The sequence below is a fragment of the Leucopleurus acutus genome, assembly GCF_964270905.1.
Source record: "Leucopleurus acutus genome assembly, chromosome: 18".
Lineage (NCBI taxonomy): Eukaryota > Metazoa > Chordata > Mammalia > Artiodactyla > Delphinidae > Leucopleurus > Leucopleurus acutus.
This window is the reverse complement of record NC_139160.1, coordinates 33,270,340-33,287,330: the sequence shown is the minus strand read 5'-3', so window position 1 is coordinate 33,287,330 and position 16,991 is coordinate 33,270,340. Positions and strand designations below refer to the sequence as shown.

The 16,991-nt window shown below is 34.1% G+C and overlaps 1 protein-coding gene across 1 annotated transcript in view; it reads right to left on the bottom strand.

Moving 5' to 3' along the window:
* Nucleotides 1-16,991, bottom strand: part of TDRD3 (tudor domain containing 3) — a 198,325-nt gene that overhangs the window by 32,981 nt on the left and 148,353 nt on the right. The window contains exons 11-12 of the mRNA XM_082859705.1: nt 14,117-14,967; nt 7,802-7,927 (exon numbers count right to left, since the gene is read on the bottom strand). Of these exons, the coding sequence (XP_082715831.1) occupies nt 7,802-7,927; nt 14,117-14,967 (977 nt within the window). The remainder of the gene's footprint in view (nt 1-7,801; nt 7,928-14,116; nt 14,968-16,991) is intronic.

Here is a 16,991-nt window from a genome sequence, read left to right as displayed (position 1 = left end):
TTTTCCAAATTTATTTAACCAGGAAACAGAACTAACCCTGAGCTAGACGGGCTAGGCATGAAGAAGTATGTACAAAAAAATAATAACTTTTAAATTCTTATGATGGCCTGAGCTACTTAACTAGAACGTCATCATTATGTTTACTCTTAACAAACTATATGGGATTTTTTTGTTTTTTTTTAAGGCAAATAAAATGTACTCACTGTTGCAGAACGTCCTGTCCCTTCTGAATGGAGCTCTCAGCCAACGACAGGCCACTACTAAGGGAGTTATTTGAAACTAAGGTGTAAAACTCTTGCCAGTATTTCGCAAGTTTAATGGAACTGAAAGCTATTAACACCAGAGTGTTTCTCACAAGGAGACAGATCAACTCCACTCTTTTTCTAGAGGTGTGATAGTGAAGCCTACTGCACATGATTCTAGAACAAACAGCATAGGTCCAGTAAAGTTCAGGAAATTAGGATCAGTAGGAAGGGGTAATAAACAAATACATCAAGAGATACCACCCACTAAATGTGAAAAGAAAATAAAGTTTAAAAAACAAAGTCAAAAGGATACAATGATGTTTAAGAAATAGAATGAAAACACAGAGAGATGACTAATAAATAAGGTGACAAAAGCAAGAGTACAGAAAAACACAAATAACCATGTAAGGTTAAAAAAGAAAATGGACAACTGATGACTCGTTATGGTACGCAATCAAATATGTATCATAAATCCTCTTTTAGCCTATCACCAACAAAGTTCACAACCACTGACTTTAGAATTGGAAAGATGCATTGTAGGAGCTCCATCTGAAAGGGAATAAAGTCTATGGTGCAATAAGCAACATATTTTTCTGCCTTTTTAGGTATAGATGGAAGAGGCTCAGAAATTCACTAGAAACTAAAACAGAACTGTGTGCACTGTTGTTTGTTTTTTAATTCAAGAAGGATGCCTCTTCAGATTTATAAAAATCTTTAAAACATACTGACATGAGTGCCTAGTCAAGGCACATGCCCAATATGATACTTTAACATCTTTGGGAACAAGAAATAAAACAAAACAAAAATATTCCTCATATTCATTTATTTTACTACTTTATTTCCTGTGCAATGAGTATATTAGCAAGTCTTCTGCACACATATGTGAAGGAATGGTAAAATTCAGTGCAGTTTGAAATTACAGTTTTAAAAATCCGGGTAAGTAAAGTAAATGAAAAAATAAAATTTACACTTGAAAGAGAACAAACCTTGCGTCTATTATATCAAAAATGTCAAAAGAAAAAATAAGTTCATCTGACAATCCTAGCCCCCTTCAGCTGTAGATCATACCCAGGATGCCTCCTAAGACTACTTTGAAGAAAAAATAAAAATTATACAACATTTAGCATAAGTCTAAAGCATCTCGGAATTTACTTCTCAATTGGTCAGCACCATAATCCAGGAGTCCATCCTTTAAGTTGCTATTAATAAAGGGGAGACTTAGAAGATAAAAGATTAACATAATAGCTACTGGTATTATTCATGTACACAAAAAAGATTTTTCAAACAGTTATGCTAACTTGATTCTTAATATTTAAATAATATAAGGCTTAAATTGTTTTATGAATTGTAATTAAAGTTAGAAACAAATCAAAAAGACAGCACATCTTAGGTAATACCCTACCATGTTATTTCACTTTGGGAGTTATTTTACCTTCAATAAAAAGGAACATGAAATAATAACATGATGTACTTTCATTGCTCAATAAAGGAAAACTCAGATTACCCAGAAACCTTTTAAAGATATTTTTATATACAGTTCCTTTGAATAGATTACAATACATTAAATTATCAGATAGCAAAATTCAAGCAGTACTTTTGTACAGGTTCTTAAAATAGCATACTATTTTCTTAGTATTAATTTAATGGTGAAATAAAATGTCTCTTGAATAATATAGCCCGGTCAAAACTAGATCTCGAGATTTTCATAATAATCTCTTAGGTTTCATAATAATCTCAAATTCACAAACAGAATTTGGGATTCAGGAGGTAGATGTCAACAGTATTTAAGTTGATATATCAATGTATATGGCATCATTTATGAATGAATCATCTCTCCCTCTATGTCAGAAGCTTTCATATCTCTAGTAAAGTCCTTCTGTATAATCCACAACCTCCTGTGCGAATTGTGAAAAGCTGGGTGATAGATTAAGAAATAAATAAAGCATATCAAATACAAACAAACTTTATTAAAACAGAGCTTAAAGATATTACATGGAATCCCCCAAATTCCATCACCTATAAGGTGAAAATTATGTACTTAAATGGGGCTGAACTAGCTGTACAGTTTCCTTTTGATTTACTCTGTGTTTACACTGCAAAAGAAAATGAGCATTGCCTATAAGGCAATCTCAGAAAGGGAAGTGTCCCAAAATATGTATAGTGGAAGAAAATGTATTTCAGTATTTCACTGACCTTACTCAAATTATGCTTTTAGTGCAGAAATTTAAGTATGGTAAATTATACCCACTAAATTATTTAAGAACTTATTATCAGAAATGAAAAACCTTCTGGACTATGATCAAATAGGTGCCTGCACTTTTTACTGGATACTAATTGGCAGAACCTCACTGTTACATAATTCTAATTTCCCTTTGAAGTTAATGGTTTCTATAACAACTGTCCTCTTTTTAATATCTATTATGATCTTTGATATCAAATACAAACTAGATATAGCCTAACTTTATTACTATATCATTAAAATTACTAATACATTTACATTACTAATAAATTTACATTTTACATTACTAATAAATTTACTAATACATCTAATACATTTAGGATCCATTTTAAGTCATTAATTTACATATCAAAACTCTCAATCTCCTTCCTCATTAAATAGGTTAGGGATTTTTTTGGGGGTAATATGTTTCTCTTTAATATTTTTATTAGTGGTAGAATACTTTGTTTTTTTCTGAACATTATTTGAATTTGAAAAGGTAATTTTCAAATGTGCTTTCCAGGATGTCATTATAAAATAAATTTTGCACAAAGTTACTTCAAAAGTAAAACTTGAAACTGATAGTTCTTTTTTTAAAGTATGCTAAAACTGAAAAAGATATACATTATAATTATTTTTAAAAGAAACCCAAACCCATCTAAAAAGAAATTTACTTTTTAAATCAAGTAGATAAACAGATAGGAAATTTTAAATAGATAAAATTCATTAAATGACACTTTTTTCTTCTGTAATAATTTTATCTTCAAATAAGGTGAAATAAAATAAAGATCTAAACATTATTTAAATTAAAAATCAGTAAACAAAATTTTTCCCACTTATATCTTGTTTTAAAGCTTCAAGAGGTAAGAGTGAACACTCCCATGAGATATTTAAGTTTGTTTCACATAATTGGAAATATAACTTTCTTCTAACTTTGTGGGCAGGACTTTTGTGTGTTTTGAGTACTAACATATATTCCTCACCCAGAACAATGCCTAGCACCTAACATACATACAATGAATATTTGTTGAATAAATAAATATGCTACAGAAAAACATTTAAGGTAGGTTAAAAGACAATAACAATCCATCTGTCACTTTCCAGAATTACTGCCCAAGTTGATGTGTATGCTAAGGTCTTAGAACTAACCATTATCAATACAATCATAATTTTTCTAGTTGGAACATTAACTGAACAAAGATCATTTCCTGATACTAGGAACCTTTAAAAAGAAAGTTTAGAAATCAGCATGTTCTAAAACATTTCTTGGGATATATAAGTCTCAGTGGCATACAAGTCATAAATATTCTGGGAAATCAGGACTTGACACTGTCCTTCCAGGTTTAGAAAAGTGATTCAGAAGCAACAACACTCTAAAAACACAAAAGATTTGTCTGAGCAGCAACGCCAGGGTATTTTACAGTAATTCCAAATTGCCTGTGGCATCTTTTTACTGGTTTCTTGATATTAGTTTTAGAGTTCAAAAGAATAAATTTGAAAAGCGCCTGCAGGAAACACAAATAGGTTTCCTTTGCCCCTAATGTTTTCTCATACAGTGGTCAGAAATATAAAATAATATTATGGTTTTCTCCCTACATAGTTTTACAAATAATATGAGATTCCATAATGCTTCATTTACTTTGGTAAAATAAGGAAAATCCTGCAATATACAAAGAACATTAAAAAAAAAAAGAGGATTTATCCAGTTAAGAATGAGCTGTGGGCTTCCCTGGTGGCGCAGTGGTTGAGAGTCCGCCTGCCGATGCAGGGGACATGGGTTCGTGCCCCGGTCCGGGAAGATCCCACATGCCTCGGAGCGGCTGGGCCCATGAGCCATGGCCGCTGAGCCTGTGCATCCGGAGCCTGTGCTCCGCAACGGGAGAGGCCACAACAGTGAGAGGCCCGTGTACCGCAAAAAAAAAAAAAAAAAGAATGAGCTGTGAATCTCACATTAATATATGATAGAGAGTTTACTATAATAAAGACACTAAAATTAAGACAGAATATTTTACCATAGTTAAAAGATCCAGGTTTAATCTAGCTAGAAAAAAAAATCAAGTATGACATAACATAAGAAAAAGTTCAGTAGATCATTTTGGAGGAAATAACGTATTTAATCATAATCAGAACATATATTTTTGCCATCTAAAATATCATCACTGAGTATGTTCTGGAAGTAAAAAGGTACATCCAGATAGAAGGGGAAAATAGAAATATGTCTACAGACTGATTTAAGGCAATTAGTTCTTAAACTTCATGAGAAAAATATTAACAGTTAGATTTAAACTATTAACTTGATTTTTATTCTAATTTTCCATATAAGAAACTATTAACTTAGTCATTGAATCTCATTTCATGCTTTTTATTTAATAATTTATCCTTACACCTTTAAGAAACAATACAGACAACTGATTTCTATAAAGATTTTTGGTTTATATGCAGGCTTCTTGGTTATTTTTCCTGCAAACTATTAAAAAAATTTCAATGAATGATCATTGCTACATTTAGGAAAAAAAGAGGTTTTCCAGAATCTTGTGCCAATAACTAACATAAACCTTAATAAAATATACAAAATCATTTCATAATTAAAAACAGTAATGTACATATGTAGTGCAAGAGTTGAAAAAAATTAAAAATTACACAGTCCATAGTGTGAGTGAATAATTGTGCTAAGGCTTCTAACACCTTGCTATACCTTTGCAGCTCTTTAATTTTTCTAGTATGACTTATCAATTAGAGTTACCTTCTTATTGGTATAGTGAATGTTTTGCTTGGATTAACTTAAAACTTGTTACAATTCCCAAGTTACAAAAAGAAAAAGTGCTCATAGACCCCAACATCAGCACTCTCAGAGGATAAGAGAACTCTACACTAATTCTATGTTAAATGTACTGACAGCCACATAGATTGTTTTTCTTCAGAGGCTTTTTATGTATATGCGCACATATGTATTTTTTTTTAAATGGAGATGCGTGGGCTTCCCTGGTGGCGCAGTGGTTGAGAGTCCGCCTGCCGATGCGGGGGACGCGGGTTCGTGCCCCAGTCCGGGACGATCCCACATGCCGCGGAGCGGCTGAGCCCGTGAGCCATGGCCGCTGAGCCTGTGCGTCCGGAGCCTGTGCTCCGCAATGGGAGAGGCCAAAACGGTGAGAGGGTCACGGACCGCAAAAAAAAAAAAAAAAAGGAGATGGGTTAAGATACGTTAAGCTGGTGGCTTCTATTTATCAAGAAGGAGCTGCTTCTACAACTAAGTCAATTATTCACACAGATAAGGAAGAAAGGATGATCTTATCCTCAATAACACTGTTCATGATCCAAAAATATTTGCTGTATTAATTTATGCAAAATCATAAAACATCAACAATCACTTGGTTACTTGTAAATAGGAGAAAAGAAATACCAGAATCTCCAAAAGATTTAGTAATACTATCCTGCTTCTACCTGAAAAATATTTCACGTATCTTATGAAAGATTTTTAAGTTGACTGCAGAAAAAGTAAATAGGTAAAAAAAAAAAAAAAAAAAATAGCACAATAAAGCCTAGAAGAGTATTCACAAGTAGGCAGGGATATGAAAGTACTGCTGTGGTTCAGAATCACTACATGGGCTGTCACGTGATAAATTTATTGTCCAGCTAAGTTTACAAAGACCTAAAATCAATAATAAAGCAACGAGGACTATTAAGGGGAAAAAAGGAAAAGTCACTGACTGTACAAAGAAAATGATCACTTCAGTACCAAACACCTCTGAATGGAAAAGCTACAGTGAGGAATGAGAAATGTGCTCATAAGTTATGTCCACTCTGGAACAGAAAGAGGAAGTAGAGAAGAAACAAAGTAAAGAAACTTAAATTTTTCTTTAGGGAGAAAAGAATAAAATTAATCTTTTATTAAATTTCCTAAAAAAACACTAAATGTAAACATTTTATTTTGACTCTGACTGTAATGGCCAAAAACACTGGGATCACATGATGAATAGCAAACTAGGGTTCAACTTCTACAAATAAAGACTCAATAAATACTTTTACCATCAAAACTACATTAAGATGTATTAATGAAAAAGAGAATAAATGAAAAGAGAATAAAAATAGCCATCACATGGGAATCAAAAGGGCAAAAGATATAGTTACATCAAGTTTCTCTAAGAAAAGATATAAATTAGACATTGATGGTATTTCAGTCTTTTAGGGAAAAAGCAGCTAAACTTTAGAGGATGAGAGTGAAGGAAAGGATCTCTTAAACGTATGAATGTTGTACTGTAAAATATGAAACAATAAGCTACCTAGAAAATGATCATTTTTCTAGAATAAAAAGGTAAAGAATAAAGATCTATGGACCCAAATATGATTGCTGCTACTAGGCTTTTTGTTGTTGTGTTATTTATCTTTTTTGGGGAGGCGAGAGGGAGCAGTGACACAGAGGTCATGACAGAGAAATCTAGAAAGACCAAAGCTAAACTAAACTAAAAGCAGCTCATGAGAATGTACGCTTCAATGATGAAGGCTACTGTCTAGATGATATAGTTTTCTAGTATATTTTTACATTTTAGGGAAACAGCAACAAATTAGGCTTCTAGTGATAAGTTTATTAACAGGTATCCACAAATTACAGAAAGGAAATAAATTTTGAAAAAAACTTTATGAAACAAATTCTAATATGCCTTGTCCTCCTGTTTTTGCCTAAATGTAACTGAGAATCTATCTATGTAAAGTCACATAAGTCCTGTATAAAATGGACTCCATGAGGCCAATACAGTCTAAATTACATCAACAAAATCATCACAGCTTTGACATAACATTTGGCAACAAAATTAATCAAATAATTATTAAACAGATATTTAAATTTAATCTGCACATATACATATATAAATATACGTGTAGTAAATGGAGTATGAGTTCATATATAATTTAAAGTGTTTTTCTTAATTTTACATGTAACTAAAATAATAAAGAATATACATGTATCCAACAGAGACTTAAATTTGACAACTGCTGGACATAATTTAGTCAAATTTAAAGTAACAAACTCGGAAAGAACAAAATATGCATAAGAACCCATAAAAACATATACACATTTTTTGGCCAACTTATAAATAAGGGCACCTATTTCCAAAGCATAATATAACAAAGCATTATACAAGAGAATCAACTGCAATGCATTCATTTTTACTGTAGTTCAGTGTAATTATTAAATTAAAATCTTACTTTAGGAGTAGCTGGTTTTAAGCAAATTCAAAATATTTTTCCACTGGCAAATTTCGTATTACTATGACTAATCTTTTAGAGCTATGTATTTCCTTCAAAACAGCTTATGCCTTTGTACAGAATTTGGATCACGTACCCATGCCTCTGTCTGAATGGGCCTGATGTTGCTTAGTAGCACCTCTTCATAGTTTCCATAATCAATGAATTTAACAACTGCTGTCATACCTGAAGAATGAAGAGCTTCAACTTCTGCTCGGTAAAACTGAGGAGACAAAAAGGAATTTTAAATATGACAATCAATATTGTCTACAAAGGGTGATACATGATGGAAATGTAAATACTCAAAATGTTACAATATTTGTATTTTTTGAAAGCTCATTTTTTAAATCAATTTTTATTGAGACATAATTGACATATATCATTGTATTAGTTTTAAGTGGACAACATAATGATCTGATATATGTATATATTGTGAAATGATTACCACAATCAGTCTAGTTAGCATCCATCACCACAGAGTTACATTTTTTTTCTTATGAGAACTTTTAAGATTTACACTCTTAGCAACTTTAAAATATACAATATTTTAAAGAAAATAATTTTTAAGAGAATAATATTTTTAAGAAAGAAAGCTTACCTTTGGATAATCATAAATTGGCTAAGAAAAAGAGAGAAATTCTCTCAGCCATGTGAGTTCTGATATACGTACACTGAGCAGTAGTAAGATTTCAGAACTAAGAGGGTCAATAGAGAAGAACATTCACATGCTAATGGCTGTAAAAAGAACTAGTGTTATGTTTTGTTGTTAGCCATTGAAGCCCTTTGACTAACACTGGTAAGATGATTCTTATGTACTAATCAGAATATTTAAGTATGGAGCAATGTATTTAAAAAACAGAAATATATGACAAAAAAAAAACAAAGAAAAAGGCTCATTGTTGCAGTCATACAGGCAGCTGTGGTGAAGGAGTGTTTTCAGGTAAAAAGTAAGCACATTACTTATACCCAGGATTTATAGGATTTGAGACATTGTAAGACTGGACACTTTTATTTCATCTGTTTACCCAGTGTTCCTTGGCTCTTGGAAGCAACACACATTAACAAACTCACTAGGAACTGAATTTACGTAACAACTACAATTTTTAAATTTATCTGTTGAGGTAACTGGGAGTAGGTCAACTGATTGGAGTATTCCCTCCACTATAGGTCAACCCATTCAGGACTCAAATTATACATCTGAACGTTGCTTAGTGAATACGATATGGAAACGAAAAACTCATAAAACTCTTATTTACTCTTAAGAAATGTTTTCTTCAAACTAGGGCAGTTGGATGCTCTAATATAACACTCGAACAGTAACCCTTAATATAACAGGACCCTATAGGACCTTCCCAGGACAAACACCCCTCTCCCTCCATGCCCTCCACCTGCCCCTTGTCTGTAGAAAAACTTTAGCCAAAGAATAAATTTAATCAGAGAAGTGAGATGCAGAAACAAAGGAAAACAGTCAAGCAAGACAAAAAAATAATATTGATAGTTTAGCCATTAAGCAAAGTCAAATTTAGTTTCTCCTCCAGGGCTATAGATAAATATTCTGAGCTGTATCCTTTGAGCTGTTTTGCAGATACTGAAACCCCCACCAGTTAGAAAAAGTTAACCACAGGCTTCCCTGGTGGCGCAGTGGTTGAGAGTCCGCCTGCTGATGCAGGGGACATGGGTTCGTGCCCCGGTCCAGGAAGATCCCACATGCCGCGGAACGGCTGGGCCCGTGAGCCATGGCCGCTGAGCCTGCGCGTCCGGAGCCTGTGCTCCGCAACGGGAGAGGCCACAACAGTGAGAGGCCCACGTACCGCAAAAAAAAAAAAAAAAAAAAAAAAAGAAAAAGTTAACCACATGATGACTAGCCATGACATAAGCTGTTCCATCTTACACAATTCCAAGAACTGGCCTCAAGAAAATGGGAACACACCGACGCTGGAGTTGAAGATTACTTGTACTTAAAACAATCATATGATGCTGATCAGATCACTGCATGACCAATTTCAAGATGATTGCTGGAGCTGACTACTGTTCTGCATGTAGTTCCCCTCCACCAACCCCTCCCTCCACACGTACATCCCTGAAAGTCCACTTTAAAAGCTCTTGCCCCCTGATCAGCAATGGGGAGTTAGTTTTTTGGGACACGAGTCCATCTTCTTCCCAGGACTGCCAGCTTCCTCAATAAAGCCATCTTTCCTTTTACTCAACACTTGTCTCTCGAGATTTGGCTTTCAAGCTATGAACAGAAAAGCCTGAGTTCAGTAACATTAATAGGCTCACCAGAATCAAAAAATACTAAACACAACAAAAATTCTTATTCTTAATCTTCTAAAATAGCAGTTACTCTGGGTATACCAGGAAAGAACGTGCTTTCACTGAGTTTTTTTTTTAAATAAGTGATGCTTTTTTTTAAGTCTTTATTGAATTTGTTACAATATTGCTTCTGTTTTATATTTTTTGGTTTTATGGCCCAAAGGCATGTGGGATCTTAGCTCCCCGACCAAGGATCAAACCCTCACCCCTTGCATTTGAAGGCAAAGTCTTAACCACTGGACCGCCAGGGAAGTCCCTGTTTTCACTGATTAACTAGTATACTTCATACTACAAAAGTTATTAAGTTAATCCATCATATTTTCCTTTCCAGATCTGGATGCTAGCAAATTTCGAGATACCATGCTAGAATTTTCCTTATCTTAGAGTTCTTAATATACATTCACATCTCTCCCTTCCTCCTTTATTTCTTAGCCTTACGCTTCTGTGTTCTGTAACTTGCTGTATTTCTGGACCCATGCTTCAGGTGTAAGCTTCTTAGATAATTAATGTCAGTTCAGGTAAGTTCAACAGGTAAGTTCAACAATGACAGCCAGTCATAATACATCCTAGGAAAACAAATAACTTGGCATCCTTTCAGGAACTACATGTGAAAAATGAATTCTATATAATGTGGAAAGTACTGCAATAAAGGTGTAGTGATATGGCACTTAATAAAGCTGAGGAGTTCAGGAAAAGCTTCCTGGGGCAGATGACAATGGATACGGTCTTCAAGGATGAAGAGTATTTAGCCAAGTTAAGAACTGAGGAGGGTGTTCCAGGGAAAGTTACAGAGACATGAAACATGAAAAAAAGTATAGGAAACAACAAGCAGTTTTAAATTAACTATGGCATGATGGGTCAACCAACAGGACAAGAAGGTAAGGACCAGCTGATAGAGGCTCTATATGCATGCTAGAGACTACAAGTGAAAGATTTTAACTAGGAAGAATGACATATGCTCTAAGACCAAGATCACAGTGTTGGCAGTTTCAGTGACAAGTTTAAGAGGAATAAGATTTAAGGCAAGGAGACCAATTTGGAGGCTGTTACAATACCCCAGTTGAAAGAGCTGAACTAGTTATGGCAGACATACAGGGAGAAAAAGCATTGTCCCAAATGCTCAAATCCTTCTATGGAAGTAAAGCTTAAGAGAAGGCAAGATATCATGAGGAATATTTTAAATGATACTAACTGATTATTTCCAGAACATCATTACAATGCAATTAAGATTATGCTTTCTTAATGACAGTTATAGGCAATGCTTTCCTTAAATCTTTACCTTAGTCTCTGGCTAGAAAATTGGAAAGTTGCCTATTCTTGAAAAAACACTTAAAAGTTATCTCTTAAATTAGGTGGTTTCAGAAGATAACTAATGCCATCTCTTTCAGAGAGTGAATATTTATCTTATTTGCTTAAAGGTGCATCTATACAGAGCCTACAGTCCTTCACTCTAAACTGAATGTATACATCCACGTAAATTCAAAGTAGTCATCTTAGACAATCATCCAATTATTCTAAGAATACTCTAAAAGCTCAAAACATTTTGGGAAATATTAGGCACTATCTTTCAGAAGCTATATGACATTACTTTGAATATATTCAGTAGAGGCAATAGATGAATTCAGTATCATTGATTTTCTGAGAAAATTACAATTGAAAGTAAAGCTTTAATAACAATCTCATCAGGTATTTGAAGGCATTTGGGTAACAGCACAGACAAAACTATCTGATATATCCCAAGCACCTAACGCTTAGCAGCTACTCAATTATGGTCTGTTGAATACTCAATATTTGTTGAAGAACTTGTCTAAGTGTAATATCTAAATATCTTAGGTCTGTTATTCTCTGTTGCTTTATTTGTTTCTGGTCTTTCATATTCTCTCTCTCTCTCTCTCTTTGTATTTTTAACCATGCCTCATAATTTTTTATAGGATGCCAGACATTGTAGATGAAATACTATGAAGAGGATCTGTATAGAAAATGTTACTTTTCCCCAAAAGAGGATTATATTTTGGGGGGCAGGCAGATAGAGTACAAGGAGATATCCTTAATCATGTAAAGGGCTGATTTTAGGCATTGTACTGGCTTGTTTGTATTTTGCACTTACTACTAGGGCACAATCCTTATGGGATTTCAATGGAAAGCCTGAGTCTTTTACCAAGCCTTTCAAACATTATTAATGATTAATTATTAATCATTTACTTCCTCTGCTCGTCAAGGTCACCATCAACTCCACACTGTCCAATGCAAACTAAAATTTCCATCCTCATCTTAACCTTTCACAGAAGCATCTGACAGAAGTGAACCCTCCCTTTAAGGTAGACAATGTCAGTTCTATAAACTAACACTGATTTCCAACTACTTCTTGCCTCTACCATAATGGAGAAACAGTTAAGCATAAGTAACCCCTCACTAGCCAAATCAAACAGTTGTTGTATTTTGGAAAGTGAGTGGTCTCAGCTGCAAGAGTAAGAGTCTAGATAGTGAAGAACGCCTGTACTTGCTTTCCAAGTCTCCCTAATAGCCAAGGAGAAGCCAAGTGAAACAGTTCCAACCAATGAAATTTGTCTGTTGGTATTTCTGGGAAGGCTTTTGCTTTTCTTGAAAAAAAGAAAAGACACAGCTAGTGCTGTCTCCTCCTCTGCTTTTAGCCTTGAATAAAAACTTGACAGTAGAGATGCTGCTTCTAGACAAATGTTATCTCACATTCATACCAAAACCTTAAAAGACTATGCCATCTAGTTGTACCTGGACCCCTCCTTGCTGCTATCATTAGATAACACCTCCTGATCCCAAACCCTACAGCATCTTTTAAAAGATCCAACCACACTTCCTAGCCTGAATTTCAGTTCCTTGAAATTTTCAGTTAACTTTACTTCCACCACTCCAGGCACACCCTTATCAACTGAAACTACTCTACATATGAAATATTTATTTCAAATATTTTTTGACTTGATCCTCACATCCACCTAGGTCCCTCACACTATAACTCACCTCTGTTTTTATTACCTTGCTAATATCTCCAGTCCCCTAACTACTCGACTTTTTTCCTGTGTAAGTGCCCCCTTGAGAATGAACTAGTTAACAAAGTCAACAAATAATTATGAAATCCCTACACTATGAGAGGAACAGGGCAATAGAGGAAAAACTAGAGATACATGGTCCTGCCTTCAAGGAACTTAAAATCATGGTAGGGGAAAGAGTTATCAATGCAGGAACCAAAACCAAAAATACTTAGAAACTGTAATAAGTTTTAGAAAGTGAACAAGGCACTGATTGAGAAAGACAATAATGTAGAAGGGATGAGGGGGCAGAAAAGAAGGGCTTCTTGTAGAAAGTATCTGAGCCAAGTCCTCAAGGATCAGAAGAGTAGTTGGTGGAAGAGCATGTTGGGCAGAAGGGGAAACACGTACAAAGGCCCTTCTCTCTGAGGGTCCCTCTGTCCTCTTCCCCTTCCTGTTTGCACTGTGTTGGTCCTCTCCCTCTCAGCCAGGCTCTTTTATCTGATGCACTGTATTCCTTCTCAACCTCATCATCTTTTTTTTTTTTTTTCACGATTTCCCTCTTTCCCTTTTAGCCAGAATATAATGTAGAACTGAAGATTGTTTAAATGATTTGTTTCTTAGATTATTTATTATTAGCTAAATAATTAACCTTCCTGCTCTTAATTTTTTAAAGTAGGCTGACTGTGTATTTATCTTTAAATTAAATGAAATCTGCAGAATTTGTGTCATTCAACTGATTTTCTCCCTTGTGAATCAGTATAATTTTACTAGAAAGAAAATATTAATAGTTCAGTTGATGATAACTGAAGTAACTCATCAACTTCACTTAATCACTTTTACAATACTTTTCTGATATGTGGGTGAAAATCAAACCTAACATAACCAAATCCTATGGGACTCCTAAGCCTCCATAAAAAATATTAAATATTTTGTTTTCCCTTTGATAAGTTATATATGTATACATCTATTCAAAGACTTTACAAACTAGTACAATCATAGAACACAACTCAGTCCCAAAGTAATGGCTTTCTATGGTCTCACTAGCCTGTTACATTCAGTACTATTAGTATTTAATAACTTTATAACATGCATACCTTGTTGTCTTCCCAATAAAGTGCTAAACATTCATCTCCAGGTTTCCACAGTTTTGCATACTCCATAGGAATAGATGATTCAAGTACTTTTTCTGGTTTAATTGGCCCAGATCTTCTTTTGGGCCCACTATTGTAAAATATTTTATCATCATAGGGTGTAGCTGTGATGGGTCCTGCTGGCTTAATAGGTCCTACTCGCCTTCCCTTCAGTGGCATTTCTGTCTCTCCATTTGGAACACCAATGAAACTATTTGTTCGGACAGGATTCTGGTAATCAGCATTTACATTAAAATGTTTTTCAATTTTTACACCACTAAAAGCTTCATTATTTATTGTTCGTGATTTCCTATCATAAAAATGATCAGGATTTGCTGTTTGGCTTTCTCTTTTCCCACGTTTTTGATTATTATAATCTATGGATTCTTGAGGAAGTGGATTTTCTTTTGCCTCTGCATAGGACGGAACTTTTCCTGATTTGCTTTGCATAGAGTTATCCCTTTTTTTAAATGCAGCATCATTGTGCTGGGAACTTAAAGGGTATGAAGTATCTTTAGTTCTATCATATCTAGAATATGGTCTATCACACTTGATTCTCTCTTCAGCCCATACTTCAGATCCTGAAGAAGTACTTGGTCTTTCAGAACCTCTGTTTCTAGGTAATCCACTGCCTTCTAAAACTGACTTTGAATTTTGGATGTCTCTTTGAAAACGAGGAGGTTTTTCATTCCTTGGCTGTCTGGTATCATTTCGAGGAAGATATCTTGGTTGATTATTATCTTTTACTCCATTTTGCTCAGTATTTGACAATCTGTGTTGTCCTTGATGAAGCTGCTGTGGCTGTGATTTAGGTTCTGAAAAGTAAAAGTATATCATATGCATATTAAAATGAAGACTCTGTATTAATACTTAATTATCAAACTACTATTTTAACATCTTCCACTATCTTCCCACCTCATTATCTTAATCCCTCTTTACTTTGTTAGAGTCCTGTATTTCTAATGTACAGTTTGCCTGGTTAGCCACATTAGTGAAGTAAAGCCATGATATGAACCATGAATAAATGGTGGATAATTCAAAAACAAGTTGTCTTTGTCACTGAATATTTGCACTGTTATAACATAGCCAATCTATATATGCTATTCTGGTAATTCATTTCCCAAGCCAGTAATGAAATAGAACTGCAACCTGATAACACAGAAGCTGCTATAAAACTGTACAAGTACAACCCTTGCTCAAGTCCTTTCTGAATCTCAGTCCCATTTAAAATGTATAGCTATCATTGTCAGTCAAGTTCTAGTCTTTGCAAAAAAAAATATTTCTCAAATCTTTCTGGATCTGGAATTGCCAAGTGTTTGGATTACAATTAGATATTTACTATAGACCTATCAAAGTAATTAAGAACAGGTACTACTTGGAAATATAGAAAAAAGTGTCAAAGATATGACTAAGCAAAATAGTGCAGATAATGTCCAACTAGAAATCAAAATCAGTAACATGGTAAATATATACTCATAATCTGATGGTTATATTTCACATAATGATTTTTATTCTACTTCAGTTTGTACTGTGTCACTTACTCTTTCTTCCTCCATTGTTTCACACAGCATGTCTATAACACTATTACCAATAATATTGACTGGTCTTTGGTGTACACATCTTGTTTCTCTTGTCATACACTATAATCAATATGCAGATCAGGATTAATCTTACATTTTCCCACGGTCACAATACTTCTTAACAGGGGCACTACTGACATTCTGGGTGAGAATGTTTCCTGTATTTGCAAGAAAATTAACTTCTTTGACCTTCAGATACTAAATCCTAAAGCATTCTCCCTCAGGATTCCTAGTCACTGTGACTACTCAAACTGTCTCCATACATTTCCAAACATCCACTGGAGGAAAAAAGGTACCAGATAAAATGTTTAGATCAATAGGAATAAAGAGAAGACCTTTAAAAGTTCCTGAACGACAAAGCAAGTCAAGACTAAAGATCAAGGCTCAAAATGAAAAGAAACTTCTCAATGGAACCACTGGAAGCTAGAAAGCAATCTAACAGACTTTAACTGTCTTTGAAATTAAAGGAAAATTATTTTCTAAGTACAATTCTATATTCAGCCAAACCACCCATTAATTGTGACAAAGAATAAAAAATTTTCAAATATGCAAGATCTCAAATAATAGCCAAGACCATCTACAGAGACATTTTTACAAAATCACTTTTTCCCAAGATGGGCTTTATAAATATAACACAAATATCTTATTTTTAAATCACTGTAGTCAATATTAATTTTTTCTTTAGAGAGAAGAAAAGTGGACACAAATGAGCATTTTCAGCAGAAAGCATGTTTTGGCATTTGTTCCAGTCATTATTAGAGAATAAAGGCAGCAGCCGTCTCTTGCTGACAATCTGCTATGTATTAGGTACCCCACACTAGCACTTTATACACATTATCAATAGTCCCCACAGTAGTCGTAACATACAGGTATTGTGGGGTTTATTTAATAGAGAGAGGTAAAGTCCTTTATATATTGAATTGAAGAAATTTTTCAGCTTCCAAAATAAATCAAATATGAAGGTATTTTATTTCCTGACAAGGTTTGAATAGATATTCGGGGAGTAAGCTTTTTAGATCTGTGTTTAGGGATCAATTTTTCAAAATTATTCCAGTTAGGGACACCAAAATCTATGATGATCAGGAAATACAAATAACTTAAGTCATCGTGAGAGTAACTGAGTATCCTGGACTACAAATGGCAGTTGAATAACCATATATACGGAATGAAGGCTTCAATTAGGCTTGGTAGGTGTGGGAGAATTTGATTTCAGTTCTTCTAAAAGAAGAAAAAAGGTAAAGATTCCCTAATCTATTTTA